A 23,178-nucleotide genomic window follows, 5' to 3' on the forward strand; every position below is an offset into this window, starting at 1 on the left:
CCACCCCACCCTTCAGTCCTGTCCTTCTCTTTTCTTTCTGTTTAGCTTCAGTTTTGCTGATGCCTAAAGAAAATCAAAGTCACAGAGTACGCTGCCAGCGAGATCTCTTGCTATGGGCATTCTGCTCCTCAGAAGAATCCATGCGTAGCTGATCTGGGTGGTCCACTCCAGCCCCCAGCGTGTCTTCTACAACTGATCAGCTATCTCTGTCTTGACAGCCAGTCAGCCAGCACTCACATAATGAACAGCGGATCAATATTTTATTGTATTCTTATTCACTATGTGAACATTATTACTGTACACTTCTTAAGGGATGCTGTGAATACAGAATTGTTAATTTTTGTAAAGGTTTTTCTTTGGTTTTCATGACTGCAGAGTCTGAAAGCATTACAAAACATTGAGCTTGAGTCCCAGGGTTGGGGTTTTGGTTTGGTGTGTTAGTTTTTTGGGGTTTTTTTTGCTTTTATGACAATGAAACAGACTCTTCACATGCTTTGAAAAATCTATTAAACTTTTCCTTTAATCATCTCCATCTGATATTTTAGATAATGTAACCATTTACTATTAATACTCAAATTATTTTGATACAGAAGCTATTTCTGAGAGGATGTTTTTTCTAAGCCATATTGTGCCCTTCATTTGAAATTTTAGTCAGCTTACAGAATACTGTTTCCTTACTGGCATTATTATAATACAATCTTATTTACTTCTTCTAGAGAGGAGATGCTACTCAGAAATACCTAAGTGGCTTAGGAGCCCAGATTCCAATTTCACCATTCTTTTAGTGGTATATGAACTTATACCTTGTAGAAAGTGGTTGAATTTCATTCCTGTAAGAGATTATAGTTGCCTTAGTTGTTGTGGTACTTGTGAGTGGTTTTAAACAACAAGAAGGAAGACTTCAGAAGTTTTATCGCAGACTTCAGAAGTTATAGTAGTTGCATGTTTTTCCAAGTGAAACAACTCAGTACATCAAATAAAATAATTAATTTAAAATAATTAATTTAAAATAAATTTTAAAAATCATCGAAATACTTTTCTTGAAGGTTTTCTCACTATGGATTCATTTAGCTTTAGCTGTGAATTCCCCCTGTTAATGGATAAGAAGAGGAAGCAGCATCCTGGATGACATTCTCTCTCCATCCCTGGATCTGCTCGTGTCAGCCATCTTTTGTTTGGGAAGGGGGGTGGTGGTTACTAAGGGGCTAATCACATAGGCCTCTCTTACACTGCATATAATACTTCTGGACCAGCCTTGTTTTGCAAATAATCTGGTATTTCCTCTTGTATTCCCTGCTGTCACTTTGGAATTTGGGGTAAGTTGAAAGTTTTTTTGAACCTGGCTTTCAGTCAAGTCCATTAGATGAGCGATGAGGCACAGTAGTCCTTAGGTACTCAAGAGATCTGTTGAAAAGATGATCCAGCACAGTGAGCTACAAAAGTGTAATCTACTCTGAGCAGACTGGTACCACTGTAGTATTTTCTTTTAAATACGTTTAGTGTGTCTACTGAGCTTTTGGGTAAGATAGAGCGATCTTTTTAGGATCATGCTTGTGTTTGAAATGCTCTTACCTTCATTTAAAATTCTTCCCCATTTGGGAAAAGAGTTGTAGGAAACTTCTATTGAAATTTGATAAATTGAAGAGAGCTGTAGTTTTACAGTACTGAGGGTTATAGGCATCAACTTAAATCATAGTAGAAGTTCTTTGATACATGCATTTTGAGTCACAAGGCAGGTAAATAAAGTAATTTAAAAGTAGTGGTTTTTCATTTTTTTGTTGTTTTGCATTTGAATCTTTCAAAAATACTTTGCTAGCTCTTCAGTTATTTGGCTTAATAGTTTCTTGAAGAAACTGGCTACATTCATATATTCAAGTCTTAAAAAATTATATATTAGTTAATATATATTAATATATTAAACCCCTAATTTTCCATGAAGAAAATTAAGTTTTTGTCAGTAACAGGAAAACTTGTATCCTTTTTGCTGTTTATTCTTTGGACTGTAATTTATGTTTACTAAATTCTACCTTGCTGTTATTAATTTGATTATGGAAGAATCAAAATTATTTTCTTAATCTGATCTCTCTTCACATGTGAAAATGCCCTCATAATTGTTTGTAAAAGCCATAGGAAATAAAAATTTGTTAGTGAAATTTTGAATTAAAATAGGGTTTCTGTTACAGCTGTTTATCACACACTGACCACTTGAAAAAAAAAAAATCAGTCAAATTTATTTTTAAAAGTAGGTGAAACGACTTTTACTTTCAAAATACCTTGCAGAAAAAGAATCAACTTTTAATGAAAACTGTTTCAAAAGAATCATTTGAAAGAAAAAAGAGAGAACAAGAGATTCTCACTTGGATTAATACTTTGATAAATCCGTAGTTAGTTTTCATTTAGGGGAGGGAATGTCTTTGATACTCCTTCCTGTTTTCCTGCAAAATGGAAGATCCTTCTCCCATGGCATTCTAACTTTATTCTTAAAAAACATAGTACTTTCATTTGATATGTTACAGGTTTCAGACTTAGTGATAATATTGAATCATGAAAGAGCAGTAGAGGCTTTTGCCAAAGGAGGGAATCTTACACTTGGAGGAAATCTTACTGTGGCAATTGGACCTCTGGGAAGGTGAGTAAAATATTTTCCTAGTATGTGATAGAATTAATTATGGAATAGACCATATTGTTCTTGTAGTGTTACACCTTCACCTTTTCAGTCACTTGTTCCTTTTTTCTTTCTCTCTCCTTTTTTTTTCCCTCTCCTTTCTAATAAAGGCATTTATTGGTAGAAGGAAGATGTTCTGAGATCTAGTCTTTTTTTACAGGAGACTGCTTGACTAGACTCAATAAAGAGCAGAGGTGCTACTGTGACTGACTGAACTATTATTTTCATCAGCCTATGGGTCTGTGCTTTGTGTCACCACAGATCTGCCTGACAACAGATTAAAAATACACCAAATAATTACTTTTAAACCTTAAGTGGTTAAGCCGTCTTACTTTGAAGGATGAAATTATATAAACACAGAATAATTTAACTTGGAAGGAACCTTATGAGACCTCTACTTTGATCTCCTGCTCAAAGCAAGGTTTGTTACAATTTCAGATCAGGTTGCTCAGGCCTTTACTCCAGTTGGGTCTTGAAAACCTCCAAAGATTAGGCTGCTTAGGCTCTTGGGGCAACCTGCTTTACTCTTCAGCTGTCCTCATGGTCAAAATTCATGCCTTATATCCAGTCAAAACATTTCTGTCCATGGCTTTTTATCCTTCCACCATACACTGCTATAAAGAGTCTGGTTTATATTCTTGATTGCCTCTTCATAGGTACTTGAAGGCTGCTGTTAGGTTCCCTTGAAGTCTTCTCTTCTTCAGGCTTACGAGGCCGTGTTGCCTGAGACTCTGCTCATGGAACATGTGCCTCCTTATGCCTTTTTTTTTTTTTTCACGATGAAGACTTTACTGATGGCTTTTAACCTTTTCTGACAATATATAAGGATAAGATGATGCCTTTTCAACAGATGAGAGAGATCCATGGATCAGGGGAGAGCCGTGAATACCATCTTCCTTGCTGGTTCAGTGTGCTGGCCTGCAGCATCTCTGTATCCAAGCTGGGACATTGTGGCCTAGGTTTCAGGGCGGGACAAACAACAAATAGATGAAAAACTGGATCATCAGGCTTGAAGAACAGTGGTAGATGATTCATGTTGTACTCAGAAACCAGGTTTCTGTGGAATTCCTCAGAATACTTTTCTGGAACCTGTCCTGCTTGATATTTTTGTCAGTGACCTGGAGGAGCACCTTCAAAATACCCTCTTCAAGTTTGTGGATAACACCAAATCAGGGGGTGCAGCCAATACACTTCAGGGTAGGGCTGACATTTAGAGCATTATAGTGGAAAGATCCACCAGGAAACTTCATTAAATCAAACAAGGACAAATGCTAAATTCTGCACCCTTGGTTGGATGAACCCTCTGTAGTAATGTAGGCAGAGCCTGCCAGGCTGGGTAGCTGCCGTATTGAGAAGGTGCTGGTGAACATAACTGAGCACTGACACAGGTTGCTCAGAGTGTCTGTGGAATCCATCTCACAGAATCACAGAACGTTAGGGACTGGAAGGGACCTCAAAAGATCATCTAGTCCAATCCCCCTGCCGGAGCAGGAACACCTAGATGAGGTTACACAGGAAGGCGTGCAGGGGGGTTTTGAATGTCTCCAGAGAAGGAGACTCCACAACCTCTCTGGGCAGCCTGTTCCAGTGCTCTGTTACCCTCACTGAGAAGAAGTTTCTTCTCAAATTTAAGTGGAACCTCCTGTGTTCCAGTTTGTGTCTGTTACCCCTTGTCTTACCATTGTTTGTCACCGAGAAGAGCCTGGCTCCATCCTTGTGACACTCACCCTTTACTGGCTAGACAAAGCCAGTACAATTTGATGCTGTATACATTTTGAGCAGGAAGTTGGACTGGCTGACTGCCTGAGGTGTCTTCAAAAAAAAAAAAATTGCGTGATCCTGTGTAGGACAAAATATCTAATCTTCCCATTCCACTGACGTCTGATAAGGCCTTACTTGAAATGTTTTGTTCTGTTTTGGGCATCACAGAATCAAGGAGTATTTGCATATATTGCATGGAATTTCAAGTCACCACAAACATAGTCAGATCATTTTAAAACATGATTAAAACATGGATTAATCATTATTAGACTTCTGAATGCATGAGGAGGTCTAATGTGAGGCATTCATGTGGGGCAACATCTTTCTGTGCTTCAGAGGAAACCTTATCAAACAGCTTACTCTGTATTTGGTCCTGTCTGAAAAAAGAACTGAAAATGTATTTCAAGTCTGAATCACTTGAATATATTCAATAGAGTTTGTAATAACAGAGGGAAGTTAAATTCTTGCTGGCTTTTGGTAGGATTGAAATAAAAAGACAGTTACTGTTCATGTTGCAAAGCCCTATTCAACACTGTCAACCAAAACTTTTTTTCCTTCTAGAAACTTAGAAGGGGATGTTGCCCTGAGAAGCTCTGCGGCTGTCTATACATACTGCAAATCTCGAGGACTGTTTGCCGGTGTATCTCTGGAAGGAACCTGTTTGATTGAAAGGAAAGAAACAAATCGCAAGTGAGTTCTCTGCCAATCTGGAAGACTCAGTGAAGGGATAGTGACAAAATGGACTAGCACACATTCAATCTGGAAAAAGTTTATTCTGAGAACCTACTGTGCTGAGTTTAGAGTTTCTTGAGGGACAAGGGTTTCTTCAATTTAGACATCTTGCAATGAGTATTGAGATAATGCTGAATGTTTAGAGATATGTCTGTGGTGGGTTGACCTTGGCTAGCCACCAGATGCCAGCCAGGCAGCTCTCTCATTCTTCCTCCTCAACAGGATGGAAGGAGAAAAAATATGGTGACTAACTCATGGTTGAGATGAAGGCAGGGACATCACTTACCTATTACTATCTCAGGCAAAAAAAACCTTGTCCTGGGGAAATGATACATTTATCTAGACATTGAAATGTAATAATGATCAATTACTTGGCATCTTTTCTTTTGTATCAGGTTTTATGGGCAGGATATCCGTGCTAGTGCCATCTTACTTGGTGATGTGCCTTTTCCTGCTCAAGCAGAAGATCTTTATGAAACTCTAGCATCCTTCACTGAAGTATATGAAAATGAAGAGCAAAAAAATAATCCAGGAAAAGCTGTAAGGGAACAAAGAAGGGTTTGTGCACCTCTTTTTCACATAGGCTTTTTCTGTTCCCAGTCAGTGGTAATGCTGATGTTTGTGTGGCATTCTTAACTTCTCTACTGGATGTTTAAAACGCGTAAGACATTGCAGGTACTGCATGCAACTAATACATTAGTTTAAATATTGCCCTGGTAGGCTCTTCTGAACAAGAACGTTGCTGGTTTTGCTTTGTATCCTCAAAAGTAACAAAGTGTATCCTTATTTTTATGATAGTGCATGTTCAAATCTGAGGTGATGATTAGAAAAGTTTGTTCAATTATTCCTAATCAAGTTAATCTGCAAATAATGAGCATACCAAGCTTGATGTGGATACTCTTCATTTTTCTACTTTTTCAGTCCTCCATTCAAACAACTACATTTACAATATAATAGTAAGGACTGTAGAAGATGTTTTCTTGTAGGTGTTGATGTTACTGGTTGACATTTATTTTCATCTTTGTTAAACCCATGGTGAATTGCTTTAGAGTAATGGGTAGGTCACTAGTTCTTTAATGCGTTTCTGGAGTTAATACAGTTTCATTTGAGAAAGAATGCTAGGGGTTTCTTTCAGTGTAACTTGGCATACCTCTAGGCCTTGAAGTTACGATCTACTTACAGGTTTGATGCAACTTTTTCTAAAAATTTGTATGTTTTAGGTAAATGACCCATCTGCTAGAGCATCATCGAGACCAGAGCCACCTAAACCCTCTGTTAGACCAACACCACCAGGTTAAAAATGTTTTGATAATGTTTAATTTATTCTTGATATAAAATTAGAGCATTAAAGCTAATGAATGTTACGCAGTTATTATAGTAGTAGCTGTCTCTATGAAAATATTTTGTTAATACTCTTCCTTGGACAGACACAGAAAGCACATTGGGATACTGCCATGAGCAATACGGGCAAAGGTTTTGTTTTTCTGTTTTATATTAACAAACCTTTTCTGTATGACAGATTTGCTATAGAAATAGTGTTCATATAGTTACAGAAGCATGTAATAGTTCAAAGGAAGCATTCATGTTTATTGGATATGTAGAAGCCCCACGGTACAATGAAACTTCTTAGTAAAAAGAACAATCCTACTAGAAACTTCTGTTTCATAGAAAACTTAGTTTCTCTTGTAGGTTGTCATTATGTTTTAATAGTTAGAGGTCTTACAGTAGAGCAGAGGAGGGTGAGTTTTGGCTCTATAACAGTCTGTCTACCAAAGTGCTCTCATTGAAAGTGAGCCTTTACCATGCAGCTCCTGTTGTTAACTTGATTTATTTTTCTGGACAAGGGTATAAGGCAAAGTTCTTATTTCTTTATTCTGTACTGTTCCTTAGATAACTGCAATAGTTTTAGAACTATTGAACATGTATTAGAAAAGTAGTGTATGAAATATAACAATATATGTTCATATATTGTGTAACTTGCTACTTTATTTTCCCTTTCAGCTAAAAAGAATACAAACAAACTTTATCCTGAACTTCCAAATGATTATGCCTCTGTGGGTAAGTACTAAGCTTACAAATACTTTGTTAATGCAGTGTGGAATCTGAGAAGTCCTAAAAGTACTTTGAAAGACCTCTAACAATATCTAACCATACATATTTTTCTTTATAGTCCGTGTGTTAAAATGAAATTCAGGTATCGTATGGTCTCCTGAAAATACTTAATAAATGTGAATCTTATTGCCTGGCTTTTCATTCACACAACCAAATACTTTTTCTGAACAGCAAAAGTTATTTTGCTTTACTCGGTGAGAAATGCAGTGAAAGTACTAAAACTGTTTTACATTACCACCTAATTGAAGTGAAAAGAAAGCTGATATAACAAGCTTGTGTCTAAGTCCTTATGCAAGGCACTATAACTCCTGTTTTAATGAAAAAGTTCTTCCATGGGTCATATCTGATTCTGCTGGTATAATTGCAGATTTCCATTGCAGTTATAGTCCTTGAGGTTTTTGTACTGAGTTGAGTTTACACTGCAACAATACTACTTCGTCGTCGTTCTGATTCTCTTAAGTTTAAAGCAGTTTCAGCTCTAACTGAAGAATCTTGCTCTGTAGTATTTGCAGTGTAACTCTTGAACTGTGGGACCCATCATCTGGAAACTTGTGATATGTTAGGAATAAAACTTATTGCGAAAGTGGTTATATGTTATAAAAGTGCTATAATATTCTCTCCCACCAGGAATCTCATCTCTCACAGGTAAAGACTGTTAGCTGCTTCAGAGTCAGTGAAATAAATAATTTCTCCCTTGAAATACATTGTCCATTTGATTAATAAGGATTTTCGTGATCTGTGCTAGAGATCAAAACCAAGACCAAGGTGTTCTGTAGTACATATATATAAGTAGGTTATACGTGAATATGTACACTCATTTTCACATATTGCAAGGGCCACTTGAAAAGAATTTATTCTTTTTTTTACTTCTGTAAATGGAGCTAAAATAAAACTTGATAATAGATCACAGTGAAAAGTCAATTTGAGGTGGAGTACTGTGATTTAACACAATATTTAAACTCTGTTTTGTGAAGGCCAAAATGATGATTGTATTTATCATTTCTTGGTTCATGTAATTAGAGATTTTCTCTAAAAATCAAGATAAATTATATGTGTCATTGTCTTTATGCTGTCTGTTAAGGGGACCAACATAGGAGGATCTTAAGCGGAGCTGTTGATGTGACTTCTGCAGATCAGAGACTTCCTGAGAATCAAACTTTGCTATTGTGTAGTAGGGCTTCACCAGGAAAAGAATGATGGCTCCAGTGATCTGTACTCAGTAGCTGTCATCCAAAAGGAAAGAAAACATTGGTCTTCTGGTCGTTTTAAGACTGGGAAAGTTTTAAAATCCCTGACCAACTGAGAAGAGGCTTGTAAAGCAGTTGGAAAAATTTGCGTGCACATTTGCAACATTGAAGGGATTTGCTGTATTCTTCCATTCAGGTGCAAGTGGCAAGATAAAAATCTTCCAGAACCATCTGTTGATGGCTTTTGAAATCAACTTTTAGACTCAATCAGTCTACTACTGAGGATTCCTAACAATTTCTAGAAATACACAAGCTTATCTTTGAGGAGTGCAAGAAGCTGTAGGATCTTGTGTAAATGACACTTCCTGCAAGAAATCATGTCTCGGGGTACATTTTTTACCTTACAAGCTTGGCATGGTATATATTGCTTTCTATTGCAGATTGTATTTCCATAGGTAACAGTTCAAATGCTATCTGAATCTACAGAAGTATTATGTGATTCTAAAGGCTAAAGAATTGTTCTTATCACAGGGAAAAATCAAGGTTGAAGTTATTTCCCTTGAGTGTCTCAATATTGTAGGCTATGGTATATATGGATGAGAGGCTTGGAAAGATTTGCAGTCCCTTTCATATTAGTAACAGAGGGTGTATTAATGCTGGGTGATGGAACAGAAGGAGTCTTTAGGCCATGCCTCCTGTCAGTAATCTCTTCCTGCCTGTTTATAGTCCAGATGATTTCAGCAGAGCTGCCTAGCAGCTATAGCTCATACCAGCCAATCTTTATTGCAGGATTAGTTGTTGCAACGGATGTTCTACAGTGATCTGAAAAAAATGTTCAATATTTTTTGCGCCTTTCTTTAAAAAAAAAAGTTCTTAGATAACTAATAGAAGAGTGCATGAAGCTAATCTCTAGGAAGGTACATTTTGGGTATAACAGCTGGTACAGGGGAGCAACAAGCTTGTCTGGATTGCCAATAGTAAGGACTTGCATTTAGGTAGGGAGGACAGAGGTTGGCATTGTCTTATGAGGCTTTGGTTTTGCAGCAGATACAACAGTAGTAGAAACGTTAATTCTTCTCATTAGATGGAAGAGCTAGACTTGTGTATGTAACATTTTTAATTATTTTATGTGGACCTGAATTATCTAGGTAAGTAATGTAATATAACCTATTTCAAATGCAAGAAGAATGTTAAATGAAAAACATGTTTTCCTAATTGATAATGTGATACTTGAACTCAGATACAAGTAGATTGTTTTCATGTAACTGAATAGTACTTAAGGTAATGCATTTAGTTGTAAAATGAGGCTCAGTAATGCTTTAAAATGTTTCCAGAAACTTGGAAATATCACGTATTTTCTTCTAAGAAAATAATAATTTCAAGAGACCTTTTACAAATCTATAGAAAACAAACAAACAAAAACCCCAACAAACTAGTAACTGATACTCTTATTGTGATTAAGTAGTAGTATGAAGTTTCTATAGTAGATATTTTTCTGGAGACTATTCAGATAAAGAAATTAGATTTACTTATGAGTATGAAAGTTCATGCCTCCTCCGTTACTAGAATTAGGAATTTGCAGCGTCATTTTTCTACTTGTCTCCTTTATGTTGCCTAATCTAATAAAAGGGCTGACTGATCCTTCCAAGCTTTATTACCACCATCTATCTTTACTTTTGCTGGATAGAAGGTTTCTGTGGAGTTCTGTACCACATCTGTTAATGTAAATGTTCTGTGGTTCTTTAGTGGACTACTTGGGCATTGTAGGCTCAGGAGTTTATTTTATTAAGACGGGTTTTTTTAGATGCACTTTGTTGATAGTTTGTCGCTCCAGAATACCTAATCTGAAGTTTTTCACTAGTGTTATGATTTCTAGTTATTTCTGCTTGAGGTTCTGTCATGGAGCAGAAAGTATCCAGAACTGTAGATAAGTGGTTACTTGACTTATTTGTCTATCCTAACATTCTGCTGAATACTATACAACTCTGAAAATGTTGCAGTGATGTGGCTTACCAACTGAACTGGTAGCAGCAGAAGAAGCAATCTGGTAGTAAAAGCAGGAGCTGGGTTAAAGTGGATGTTGGTGAGAATTGGCAATTTGTTCAAAATCAGAAGTCAGATATTTTTTCACTTTTTCTTCAGCTCACCTAATCAGAAAAGGACTGGTTCACATGTTTGGTAAAGAATCATTTAAAATTGCCAAGATGCTGAAACGATCAGGAAACAGACTTGAGGCAGGAATGGGGATGAAAATGCAAAAACTTATTCCTTCAAAACATTTTTCTTATAATATTCATTTCCAATTATCAAAAATAATCCTGGGCTTCAGAGGATTCTCTGGCCTCAAAAATGCGTATTTGCTTAGTGTTTCATTCTGCCTTTGCTCGGTAAAGTGTTCCCTTTCAGGAATATTTATGAACAGGAGTGTGGGTCTATGGCTACAATATTGTAAGACAAAATGCTCATTATAAACACAGACGCAGTTCTCTTTGTAATAGTGTGTTTTGTCACGATTAGGAGAAAGTGATGATGCTGTTTGCATGTTTCAAGCAGTCATAGGGCTTGCTTAAGAAACTCCTAAGAACTTGTGCCTGTAAAGCCTAAATGTTCAAGGGTTTTTTTAGCTTTCTCTCAGAAACATTGTTTTCTTACCGTCCACAAGTATTTGAACTAAATATTTGTGAATTTAATTTTGTCTTGAGGAAAATGTATGCCCTCATCTTTTGATTTTTGAGCTGACTAAATAATCTATCTGCAGACATTGAACTCTTAAGACTATTATGCATAACATCATCACACCCAAACTTGATTACAAACTTTTTTTTTAAAAGTATGACTTGTAACTAGTTTTTTCAGCAGAAACTTTTCACTTTGAAAATAATATGAAAATATTAACAGATTGTTGCTGCCTTGTTAGGCATATATTTATATTCTTTTATACTGAAAGAAGTGCTCTGTCAAGCCTACTGATGAAGACTCGGAGGCAGATGAGAAATTTTTCACTGTTTTTAAGAAGCTAAAAAAAAACCTGTCAACGATGGTTTGAGTGATTTGTCAACCTCATTGTTAAAAATTCATACCTTCTCATCTGAATTTGTCTGCATCTTTTAGACAATGATGTTTGTTGTGGCTTTCTTCACTATATTAAAGAGCCCTTTCCTACACAGAGGCTTTTTTTTTTGTTCCCCTCTTGTTCCCTTTGAGACACCTTTTGATCTTCCTTGATCTTTCTTTTGATTGCTGAACAGATTGATGAGCTCTTTGTCATAAGTCACTTTCTCTTTCCTCTCAAATTTAAAATAATGCTACAAATAGCAATTTCTGAGATGTGAGCTCACTGAGATCAATAAGATTTGGGGTCCTAAAAGCCTTAATGAATTTGGACTAAACACCAGTCCTTATGTTATTTATTTGTTTTACCCTTCTTACATATTGCTACTCTATGTTAAAACAGTTGAGACAATATCAACCCTTTTTGATTAGGTAGTACCATTATGTTGTGGTGAACTTGGTTTATGTTAATTAAATCCCTCTCAGAGATGCTGCTTTTCATGGTTATGGTTCTCCAGGAATCAGGTCTGGCCCAGTTATCTATAATTTCAGATATTATCTCAATGTTTCTTTCAGTAATCTATGAATGCCAGATGGTTCAGTAGATCTATGACAATCTATTTGCTGTGAGAATTCCAAGACAGATTTTCATGCCTCCTGAAATGTATTTTGTCAAGGAAACTTGAGGGGTCTGTATGGGAATAACTTTTTGTTAGTACATTATTGGGTTTTTATGGCCAGTTAAAAATGTGTTAACTAAGTCACCACAATTATATGGACTAAGAATTCATAGACTCCTTCTGAGGTAAAAAAGCTTTAAAAATATATTTTGCACCTCTCTGAAGGCAATAGCATAATTTTCACTTTTGACTTCACCTCCTGTTTCACTTATTTTACTTGCATTCCTGTTCTGCAGTTCAGTTTCCATCTGGCTTATGATCTTGTTATTTTTAGAGCTACTACCTTGTAGGAAAATACTGATCAAATTCAGGGGAAAAACAAACTATAACCTGGAATGTAGACACCATTCTAGGTGTCTCTGCATTAATTACCCCTAATTACATGTACTGCTGAGCTTGTTTAAACACACTGTAGTGGAACAGTGGAATTTTTAGTTAGAGCTACTGAAAGAGAGCATCACTCACATGCTTGCAACTTTGAAATAGGCTTGCTTTTCTAAATGTATATTGAAGCAATGGCTTTCTTTTTCAGATATGCTTCTCAACTTAGTTTTAACAAAACTAGTACTGTTGTGGAACAACTCAAATTTAGCTGGAAATCTAACATACAGCTCTTTCTGTCTGTGATGAAGTTCCACATTTAGAAATACCCACTGACGAAAAGAATTGCGACACCTACACTATAAAGAAATGTAGAGTATCCAAGTCTCTTGATGAGCGACTTTTGACTTGGGCATTTTTATTGTAATTAAGACAAAACACAATAGTGAAGTAAAAGTATTTCATAAATTTTGGAGCCAATAAAAATCAGGTACCGATGTGGTCTCAGGCTAATTTTTTTCCCCAGCACAATACCTGAATTTTTGCTTTTCCTTTGTTGTCAGAAAGCATATATGCTTAAACGTCTGTCTTTCTAGAATATTGACAATATTGCAGGTTTTGCTTCTTTCTATCTATTCTGGTTCACGATGAGTTAAAATAGTGTCATCATTCTGAAGGTTCATTTGGCAACTCAAATTGTAGTTAAAAATTAATCAGAATCTTTTAACTTTTAGTTAAGTAATATTATAAAATGTTTTCTTTGTACCATGCTATCTACATAGACCTAGAAGGGAGAAAGAATCCAAACCTTGTTGTTTTTAAGGACGAATGAGGACTCCATAGCTCACAATGAGAGGAAAAATGCATTTTACTGTTGAACTGGTAATGCAATCATCTATGGAGACATGATTTATTTTTGTCACTCAGACTGTCTGATATTTCTGAAATGTTGACCCTGAGTCATTTTCATGGACATTAGACTGTACACTTTAAAAAGTCTATTCATTAATGAGGTATGAGAACTCGCAGGTAAACAGAATAATCTGCTCCACCTGATGGAGTGCTGTTAAAGGAAGCTGTTCTTTCAATTGAATTTCCCATATTTTTCTGTGGTATTTCTGTGTTGTTACTTCTTGTAGATAAAGAAGTTAACTAATTAATGAAATTGTTATCCTATTGTGTGTCTTCATGGGGAAGTGGAGTAGACATTTTTTATGGGGAATAAAAGATTCTGATTTCCATAATTAACTGAAAACTGGATGAAATAATTAAAATAACAAACTCAGATAAAATCAGATATGTGCATATTACATTAGGTGTTGTGGATGTGTGCTGTGCATTTGGAACTGGAAAAAAGCCACTTTTCATTCTTCAGTTCATGAATTACTCTATTTTCCAAGAAAGGCAGAGATTTGCTGTAGGATCAAGTAGAACTATTTGACATTAGAAGAAAGAACCCTCATCAAGCTGTGCAGTAATCTGTTCCTTCTATACTATACTTTGAAGAGGAACTCTAGCAGATTATAAACTGAAAAATCAATGACAGCTCAGTGTGACTAACAGATATTTGTTTTAGAAAATTTCTACAGAGTGAGATATGTATCTGACATAATCCTTGTGACATTGTCTACTAATTTAGTAAACATGAAGTAGTTAAGCCCTTGGAAAGTAACTAAAGTACCTTTTATTTTCATTTGTGTTTAAGAGTTTTAACTAAGCTTGGTCTATTTTTGTGGTTTTTTTGTGGCAAGGCTTGTGACATGTTTATATTTAGTTACCGGAAAAATAAAACATCCATCTGGTGGTCGCCCACAGTATTAATTTTCTTGCTATTATGAGCTCTTTCTTAATACTAACCAAAACCAGGAAATCCCAGGAAATTATTTTTGAGACTATTTTTATCCCTGATTCACTTTCACAATAGTAATAGTACGATCCTAGTAGATGTAGTAAGTCAGATAATCAAGCTGCTTATGGCTTATGTTGTGGCAAGCTGAGAGGAAAACATGTAGTATGCAGGACTTCCCCAGTCATACTGAAATAAATAACTTGCTGCATATAATCAGCTAACTCAAAATACAACAAGGCACAGAGAGATTGAGGTCAGATGTGATAGGATGAAACTGGGGTCCTTCTGATGTGTGCATGCATTGGCAAAGAGCTGTCATGCTAAATATGAACCAGGTATACTGACATGGGAAACAATATTTTTTTCTTGGCATTTTTTAATGGCTTGTAATAAAAATTAGGGAACTGGAGCAAAATCATAGGAAAATATCAGTGCAATCTCTGCTTATTTTTTAAGTGTAAAGCACCATTAAAGTGATTATTCTGATTCACAGCAGTTAAAATGTGAAATTGTTCATGTGAACGTACAAATGTTAAATGGTATAGGTTAAAGTCTTTTGTCTGAAGCCTTTGTCAAGCATGCAGCTTAATGTTTTCGCGTATTTGTGAAATATATGCTTTAAAAGTTGTTTCAAAGCTATGTACTGCATTAGATAGTGTTTTCTTTCTGCATTGTTCAAGTAGTAGGACAAAGGCAAGTTTAAACTGCTTTTCTTTCTATTTATCTGTTTAGAAAAGCCCAAAGGCTTTTGGAGTATTGGAGATTCTACTTCATTAATACTAATAATAGCCAAACAGGACTTCTAAATACCTCAAGGAAGTGATAGATATATGGGATCTCTATCCAGACTGCAGCAAAATGCCCTGTGTTTGATTGACTTGAGATGAAAGCTAACACTGATCTAAGAAATAGAGATCTTTTTGTGGTAATGGTAGGGTGACACTTTACAGATCCATCTTGATAGCAGGAACAAAAAACTTCACGACATCTGAAAACTTCATGTTTGAGAGCATCCTGTCTTCTACATAGTCCCCAACACTCCCCTTATCTGTAGTGAGTGGCAGGAAGGAGGTGAGAGGAAATGCTGCGTATCTGTTCCTGGAAAGATACTGAACATCTACTTCATTCAAAGTGCGACAGGAAGACTCTGATAATACTTTCCTTTCCTTGGGAATTCATTAGTTTTTACCCTGATAGAAGAAGCACTTTAAAATACACTCAGAGAGTGATGTGTTCTCTGTCATGGAGGGACCTGGGGGTCCTGTGTCTACCTTGGGTGTGCTAGTTCAGCATTACGTCATGCAGATCAGCCAACTGGATATTGCTGATTGAACCAAGTAGGTCATTCACATTGTGTGGAAAAACTGTCAGTTCCTGAATAAGAAATAGGAGGCCTTACAAAAAATAAATCAATAAATCAAACGCCAATATAAACTAATTTAGTATGACAAACAACTGTTCTAGAAATGATGTGATAATGCTTCTCGCTTTTACGAGAAGATACCGTTTCAGCACACTTCTTAGCTGTTCATGGGGAGTTCTGACAAGGATTTCATTGAGGCTTCCCTGGGTTATATTCCATTTCTCATTCTCATAAAAAATTTACTGCTATTTTAGGTAGCCTTCACATACCCTTTTCCCCAATTGTTTCTTTCTCAACTGGAGGTGACCTCTACTCTTGTGGAAAGGAAGTGAAGTATTAATTTTTTCATAGACTCTGACACTTGCACCCCTCTTCCTCCTTTCCTTTCAGTAGTGCACGTTTGTGTTCTTAGCAGATCCTTTGCTATATAGCAAGGAAGGTGTCAAAAGAAGATTAAAAATAACAAATAGAAAACTCTTCTGTAAGGAAAAATAAAAGGGTAAAAATTACTGTGGTACACAATGTCATGTATTGGTCCCTGCCATAAGGTTCAGACTCTCTCTCTTAATGTTTTCACCAGTTCTGCTATTTATCAACTGCTGCAGAAGGATGAGGAAGATTGTGAGATTAATGGTACAGCTGGGTGTAGATCAGTAGAGAAAGTTTGGAGGCACTGCTGGGGGAGAAACATCTGCTTTCATGATTGTTGCATATCAGGCAAACTGGAGTTAGTGGCTGAATCCCATCTGCAAGGCAGAATTTCCTCATCCTAAGGGATTTTTATTTTTTTTTCCAAAAATGTGGTTACTATAAGCTTTTTCCTTTGAAGGAGCATCTACACATCTAATATTTCACTTGACTTAGAAGTATACGTAACATTGCATCATATTCATAAACATATGAAAAATATTATCAATACCATTCTTAAATTTCAACTGGAAAATGGCAGAACTGTTTGCTGTTTCATTTCATGAACTATTCTAACTGTGTACTTTTTGGCCAGGCTGATGTAATGACTCTTCAGCAAAGGCTGACTGTGCTAGCGTGAGAAGCATAATTTGAACATAGGTGGGTGATGGTGGCAGTCCAAGATGCTTCAGCCTCATGAGAGTACATGTTGTAAGTTGCAGAGTCTGCGCTGATCAGGCTCTTGTTCTTGGGTCTGTGCTGTTTCTAGCTCTTACTGAAGTTGTCCTGTGATGAAGTAGAGGTATCTGTCTTTCTCCTACTAGTTTACACTGTGATCAAGTGGTAGAGGATTGTACTATAGGATACTGAAAGTGAAACTACAATTGCTTGGGTCACCATTGGCAGAGGAAAGGAAGATCTGTTGAATACATTTTGACGTTATAAGCTGATGGAGCCCGTGGTATAGGTAGAGTTAATAATGGCTGTACTGGTGATAAAGTAACATAACAGCAATGAGAACAGGGGATTGTGGCAAGAATAAATCCTAGCAGAGATTTCAACAGCTCCTGAGCCCTTTAACCTAACTAAAGTTAACAAGGCTTCTCTATATATTGTAGGTGTTTGCATAAGTACATTATCATGAAAATTGTAGACTTTGTAGTGATAGCTACGAGATACTAGCCTTTTTTTACAGAAAGCAGTTTCTGAATCTTTTGTAATGACTTAAAACTTCTTTCTGCTTTTCATCTAAATTTATTCTTCCCAAGGTTAAGTCAGTTTTGTCTCATGCTTTCCTGTTCTTTAGCTAAAGTACTTCTCTGTCTTATTCCTTTGCCTGGTAGTAGTAACCTCTTTCATCTGAGTTTTATTCCATGAAGCTCATTTTCATTTCCCCTTGAAAACAGGCTTTCTGTTCCTGGTCATCCTGTTCCTAATCTGATTTTAAACATTGGTGATGAGGATTGTCAACAGCACTTCAAATGAAGCCTTGTACAATAATATTAATTTGTATGTTTCCGTATGAGATACCTCTTTGTCTCATATAATTTCATTATTTTTAACCATTTTTTCGAACCAGCACAGAGTTTTTCTCCAGGCAAGGCTGAAAAGAATTTTCGATCAGTATTTCACAGAAGATTACCCTAAGAAACTGCGAGAAATTTTATAGAATTAAGTTGGACTTACTACTTTTTTTGAGGCTTTAAGTTGTTTCCTAGACTGAGGTAAAAAGCTAAGATTCATATCAAGTGAATTAGGTCATGTGCCAATAACACATTAGCAGAACTTTTGAATCTCGCCGTACAGAGATTTGAGAAGCAAAATGCAGAGACAGTGTATTCAGGTTGAGATGTTAACTTAGTATGTGTAGAGGAAACAAGGAGAAGCTTGTCCGTATAATGAAAGAGCCATAAATCGTTCCTTAATTGCCAATTTGACATGAATAAAACCGTGCTCAGTTCTGGTTACAGTACTTTTCAGAATATTAAGTTTATGCTTAGCATTGCATCTCAGCTTTTGCAGTATGATTTCAGCACAGGCATTATTTGCATTTATGTAGTCTTGAACATAGTAAAGCACTTGACATTGGTATCAATGTTTATTTGACAGTTTTAGTTTGAACGAAAATTTAAATTATTTTTGAAAAGTCAGAAAAATCCAAAAAGTAATCAGCAACAGTACTGTTATGGAACTGACTCTTGCAAGCAGGAGTTGGATTTTTTTATATCCTCACTATCAAATACATCCACAGATGCTTGACAAAAAAGGCATTTCTTTAATGCAAAAGCTGAGTGTGCTGAAACAAAGATAGAAAGCATTCCATCAGCAGATGAAGATGATGAGCCAGCATGTTCTCTAGTAGGCCAGAAGCTCAAAACAGTGAAACATGTTTCATACTGAATGAGTTTAATTTGCACAGTAACTTTAAATATAGTCAGGTCTGTTTCAACCACCAATGAAACCAGCATGTGACATTGTTTGGTATTGACACAAGTTGGTGACATGGAAGCTGCTTTGTGTGGAAGAGATCAAAAATAACTTGTGCCTTTTTCTGGGTTTTGTGAGTCTTTTATAAAAGTGTATATAATTACCTCCATTCCATGCATACAGATTTGCAGCTGATGATTAATTTCTTATCTGTTGAGGATTTGGAGCAAAATTGAGGATGGTGTACCTTGTATGGAACGTCTGTGGCTAGATTTCCTTTGCACTGTCTTTAACAACAAATATTAAACATGGAATAGTTTGGGGGTTTTTTTCCAGCCACTGTTTCTTTGTTAATGGAGAACATTTGTTACTAAGTTATTCCAGAAATCAACTGGAGGGCTTTGTAATGCTGGAAACCTGGACAAAGTGCCTAATTGAAGTAATACATAACATATAGCTTTGAAACTAATTCAGAAAACAAGGTTTGGAAGTGGAAGAGAGCATAACATTTGGTTTTGCACTCCTTTCCAGGACCGGGGTGTACATTTAGTACTGAGAGGTATTAAGGAGTGTAGCTCCTGGAATGGTACAGGCCTTCCTTGATGTTATCCAAGGTACTTTGAATGTTTTGAAGTTGCCTTATATCTGCAGCTGCTGTAACAAGACAGACATCAGATTTTCTGCATATAGAGCACTTCTTTGCCTGCAAGTGATTTGTAGATAGAGAAAAGCAACTGGTGCATGCCCTTCCTCTTCAGAGCAGGTTTGTGTGACTGCACGAGTAGGCATTTGTGTGGGCACTTAAAGGGTACTGCTCTACTCCGTTGTCAGTGAAGCTCAGTTACCCCAGAAAGTCCATCCTTGTTTTCTTAATTATGAAGAAAGAATTGTTTTCAGATTTCAGTGTTGAATATAAATATTTTGAGAATCTTAAGAAGCTTTTTTTCAGAAAGTAGAGAAAGATAAGTGGTTTTGTTTACTTACCCAAAATGAGCCATAGTTAGTGGCAAAAACAACAGCTAAGGCAAGAGATTATTTGTTCTGAGCTTGATTTGCTGAATGTCATGTCCCCTGACCTTTGAACAGATGAACATTATTGGAGATTAATTGGATCAATGGTGACATATGACATACTTCAAGTATCTGTGCAGAAAGATTTATTCTTATATCTGATTATAGCAGGTTAGTACCTGTAGATATAAAATGTCAAATCTACTGTGCATATTTAGACCTTACCAAACATCTGTTCAGTGAGATCTGAGGTGGTTGTTCTGTGCATGCTGAGGGTTTTTTGAGGTGACTCTACATTTAAAAAACAAGACTAAAAAGTCCATTAAGGAAATTAGTAGTTTCACGTGGATAGGACATTTGAGATTTCTCGTACAATATTGAACAAACATTTGGTTTGTAATTTGTCCAGAAAACAACTAAAATGAAATTTATAAGCAGCTATATGTTTGTTCTGCTCTAGAAGCTGAGATAAAACCCTTTCATCTTAGATTAAAGGCTGAGAGGTGTGATCTAAGAACATGGAAAATTAAGCACATTAGTTTGAAAAAAGAACTGGTCTGTGTACTGGTGTGATTCAAAAACTAAAATTATTTTCATGACTTCTAGTATTTGGGATACAGTTAAGCTACGATTTTTATTTCTGAATGAGAGTTGCGTGGAGACTTTTCACAGAATCACAGAATATTAGGAGTTGGTAGGGACCTCGAAAGATCATCCAGTCCAACCCACCTGCCAGAGCAGGATCACCTAGATGACTTTTCTAAGTCAGCATTAGCGCATGTAATATTTTGTTGCCATGCAGGACCTGGAAAGTTAATTTCTTCACAGTGTCCCAGTGTATAAGACACTACAATATGCTTCTGCTTTACTCCCTTTTCCTCACTGCCACTGGCTGATGTTTCTTCTTGAAAAGAAAGCCATGACATCTTTTAGTTTACTGCCCTCTTTTTCTCTGTGTGATAACTCTTATGGCACTTCCTTTCAGCTTTTCTTTGACTTTCCTTACCTCACCTCCATCTTAAGTCTTTAAACGCAGACCAGTTGTCACGTTCCAAAGATGCTGCTGCTTTAGGCATATTGCCAGACATAGTGAATGATAAAGCCTGAGAATGAGCATTGCCCAGTAAGTGAATCTTAACATTATAAAGTACTTTTTTTCTGCTTATCATCACATTGCAACCTGGGTAATTCAGTAATCTCACAATTTTTGTGCACCCTAGCTGTGAACATGAACTTAACATCACCTTTGTGGGTCTGAGCCCCTGTTTGGAGGCTAAACAATATTTGTTAGAAACTGCTTATGAATAATAAAGCCTCAGAATTCAAATCTCATCAAAGCCTGGACTACTAATTACATTAAACTTCTGCAACCATAAAGCATTACGATGTATCCAGTGAACTGTATCTAATGAGGTCTTAATCTCCAAGATGCCAATTTTCCAAAAGTCATGTGGAATCGGAAACTGTATCTATCATGTATTTTTATTGCAATGGTCATAAAGTGGATATTTTGAGGCAGTGTTGTTATAATACTTTATAGCCTCACTGTGAAAGTATTTTTTTCTCTATTTACGTTCTAGCATGTAAAATGAGCCGGCCCTTTTAAATAAAGGAATTAAATAATACATGAAAGAGGTTTTTAAATTTGAGGAAATATTCAAACATAGTCACATCCATTGCAAGCCATATATTTTCCATTTCAATAATGGAGTACTGTTTTCTTTTGCAGTTTTTATCATTTTGATAGCTTTTCAGACTCTGAGTGAAAAAATTTAGTTGTAACAAGTGAGGGGTTTTTTGTTGTATGTGTGCGTGTAGTTAGTAATAAACACACAATTATGTATTTTCGTAGCTTTATTTCTTTACATCCTAGAGTACATTTTCTGTGTTCTCAGTGGTATTCTGTGCATTTCTGATTGCTATAATAACATAAATGAAATAGTTTCCATTGTTTTGTTTCTAAGGAGACAAGTTCAATTGCATATGTGCATGCTTTCCAACGACTGAACTATTTCTAGGATTGTCTTTTAGAACAGTAACAAAGTATGTCTTCAATTGTTTCTTTTTTTTCTAACTCATCAGTGTGACTCATTAGAATTATGATCAAAACCACTGTTAATTCATATATCTTGAATTTAAAACTAGTATTCATTCTTGTTTTAAAACTCCTACTTAAAAGCAATTACAAAATGTAGTAGAGATGTAAGGCCCGAGATCCTTAAAATTAAAGGTTTGAACATCTTGCAGGAAACTGGCACGTAGGAATAATTAGTGGTTTCCTCAAAAATCTAGCACCAAGTCTTCATCTTTCTTTCACACACTCCCTCTCAGTTCCTTTCTAATGCTGCTTTGACTATCCCTGACACAATTCATCTAAGAAATCAAGTCTCCGTAGGACATGACTTTGTAAGTTATTTTCATAGCTACTGTTTTACATTAACATAAAATATAATGGTAACCAAGGGGGTAGGTTTAGATGCAGTAAAAGGTAGATACTCCCCAGTATGTCTGATCACACATAATCGAGTCATCAGAATTGCCTCATTGTGGATAAAGGTGCTGTATCACTGGCACTGCTGGTAGTTTCAGCTTCACAATTCTTTGGAGAAGAGAGCGCTGAAGAATCAGCATTATATCAGACAACACGCCATCCTATTTCTCTCTGCATATTGGTGGTCCACCACACCATGCTTTGACTTCAACCTGATTAATGCTGTTCTTAACTGTTGTATAAATTAATATCAACAGGTCAGTTTTAGGCCTGTTTCCTTAGAATTTTTGAAATAGCTGCACCATTTAATTCATGTGCTGGTATTTCTTCTTATGCTCAGGGAACCGATAAAGGCAGTAATCACAAAGACATCTTTATTTTCCTTCCTAATTTTGCATCCCTTTGGTCTTCTGTTTCCTAGCTTCCTTTTTTTTGTCTTTGGTAACCTTGGAAAAGGCTCCATTATTGTACACAGACACTTCTCGCCTTTCAGAACCTACTAATATTAAAACAGTTGATAGAACTGATGACTTTTTATTGGATTACTGATCGTCAAACTAATGAGTAACATCTGTGTTCAATATTGTATTATACTGAATTCTAATATGGCTCTGGATTTAGAGTTCTGGGATTTGGAATACATCCATTTATATTCAAAATGTATATGTCTCTATGTTGAAATTTCTTTAAATTATGTATACATACCCTTTATTTTGCTTTCTCTGTCTTCATTGTTAATTTTTGTAACTTCATTATCATTCTTCTAAATGCATTTGACCCCACAGCTATGTGTTATCTAGCTTTATCACCTATTCTGTGGCTTTGGTTCAGCTCAGCCTTCAGCTAAAAGAACGGCTCTGTTAGTTCACTGGTACCTCTCCCATTCATGTACCTCAGCTTTTTGTGGCTTCCAGTTCCTCCAGTGTTCTCTGCTCTCCTTCCCCTTCCATTTTTTCTTTGCTGATTTCATTATTCATCGATACCTCCTCATAAAAAATCTGTTCTGATAGTCTCCTGTGCTGATTCATCCCAAATATTTATTTATTTTATTTTCACATTCAGAAATAAATCCATGGTCTCCACAAAAGGAGTTCTCTGTTCCTTCAGTTCTGTCACTCTT

General features: G+C 36.1%; 1 protein-coding gene across 1 annotated transcript in view; it reads left to right on the forward strand.

The window, feature by feature from the left end:
• SH3YL1 (SH3 and SYLF domain containing 1) overlaps positions 1-23,178 on the forward strand; it is a 34,561-nt gene that overhangs the window by 2,930 nt on the left and 8,453 nt on the right. Inside the window, exons 5-9 of the mRNA XM_010189923.1 lie at positions 2,517-2,629; positions 4,988-5,116; positions 5,554-5,698; positions 6,379-6,451; positions 7,160-7,216. Of these exons, the coding sequence (XP_010188225.1) occupies positions 2,517-2,629; positions 4,988-5,116; positions 5,554-5,698; positions 6,379-6,451; positions 7,160-7,216 (517 nt within the window). The remainder of the gene's footprint in view (positions 1-2,516; positions 2,630-4,987; positions 5,117-5,553; positions 5,699-6,378; positions 6,452-7,159; positions 7,217-23,178) is intronic.

The sequence above is a fragment of the Mesitornis unicolor genome, unplaced genomic scaffold (assembly GCF_000695765.1).
Source record: "Mesitornis unicolor isolate BGI_N332 unplaced genomic scaffold, ASM69576v1 scaffold5678, whole genome shotgun sequence".
Lineage (NCBI taxonomy): Eukaryota > Metazoa > Chordata > Aves > Mesitornithiformes > Mesitornithidae > Mesitornis > Mesitornis unicolor.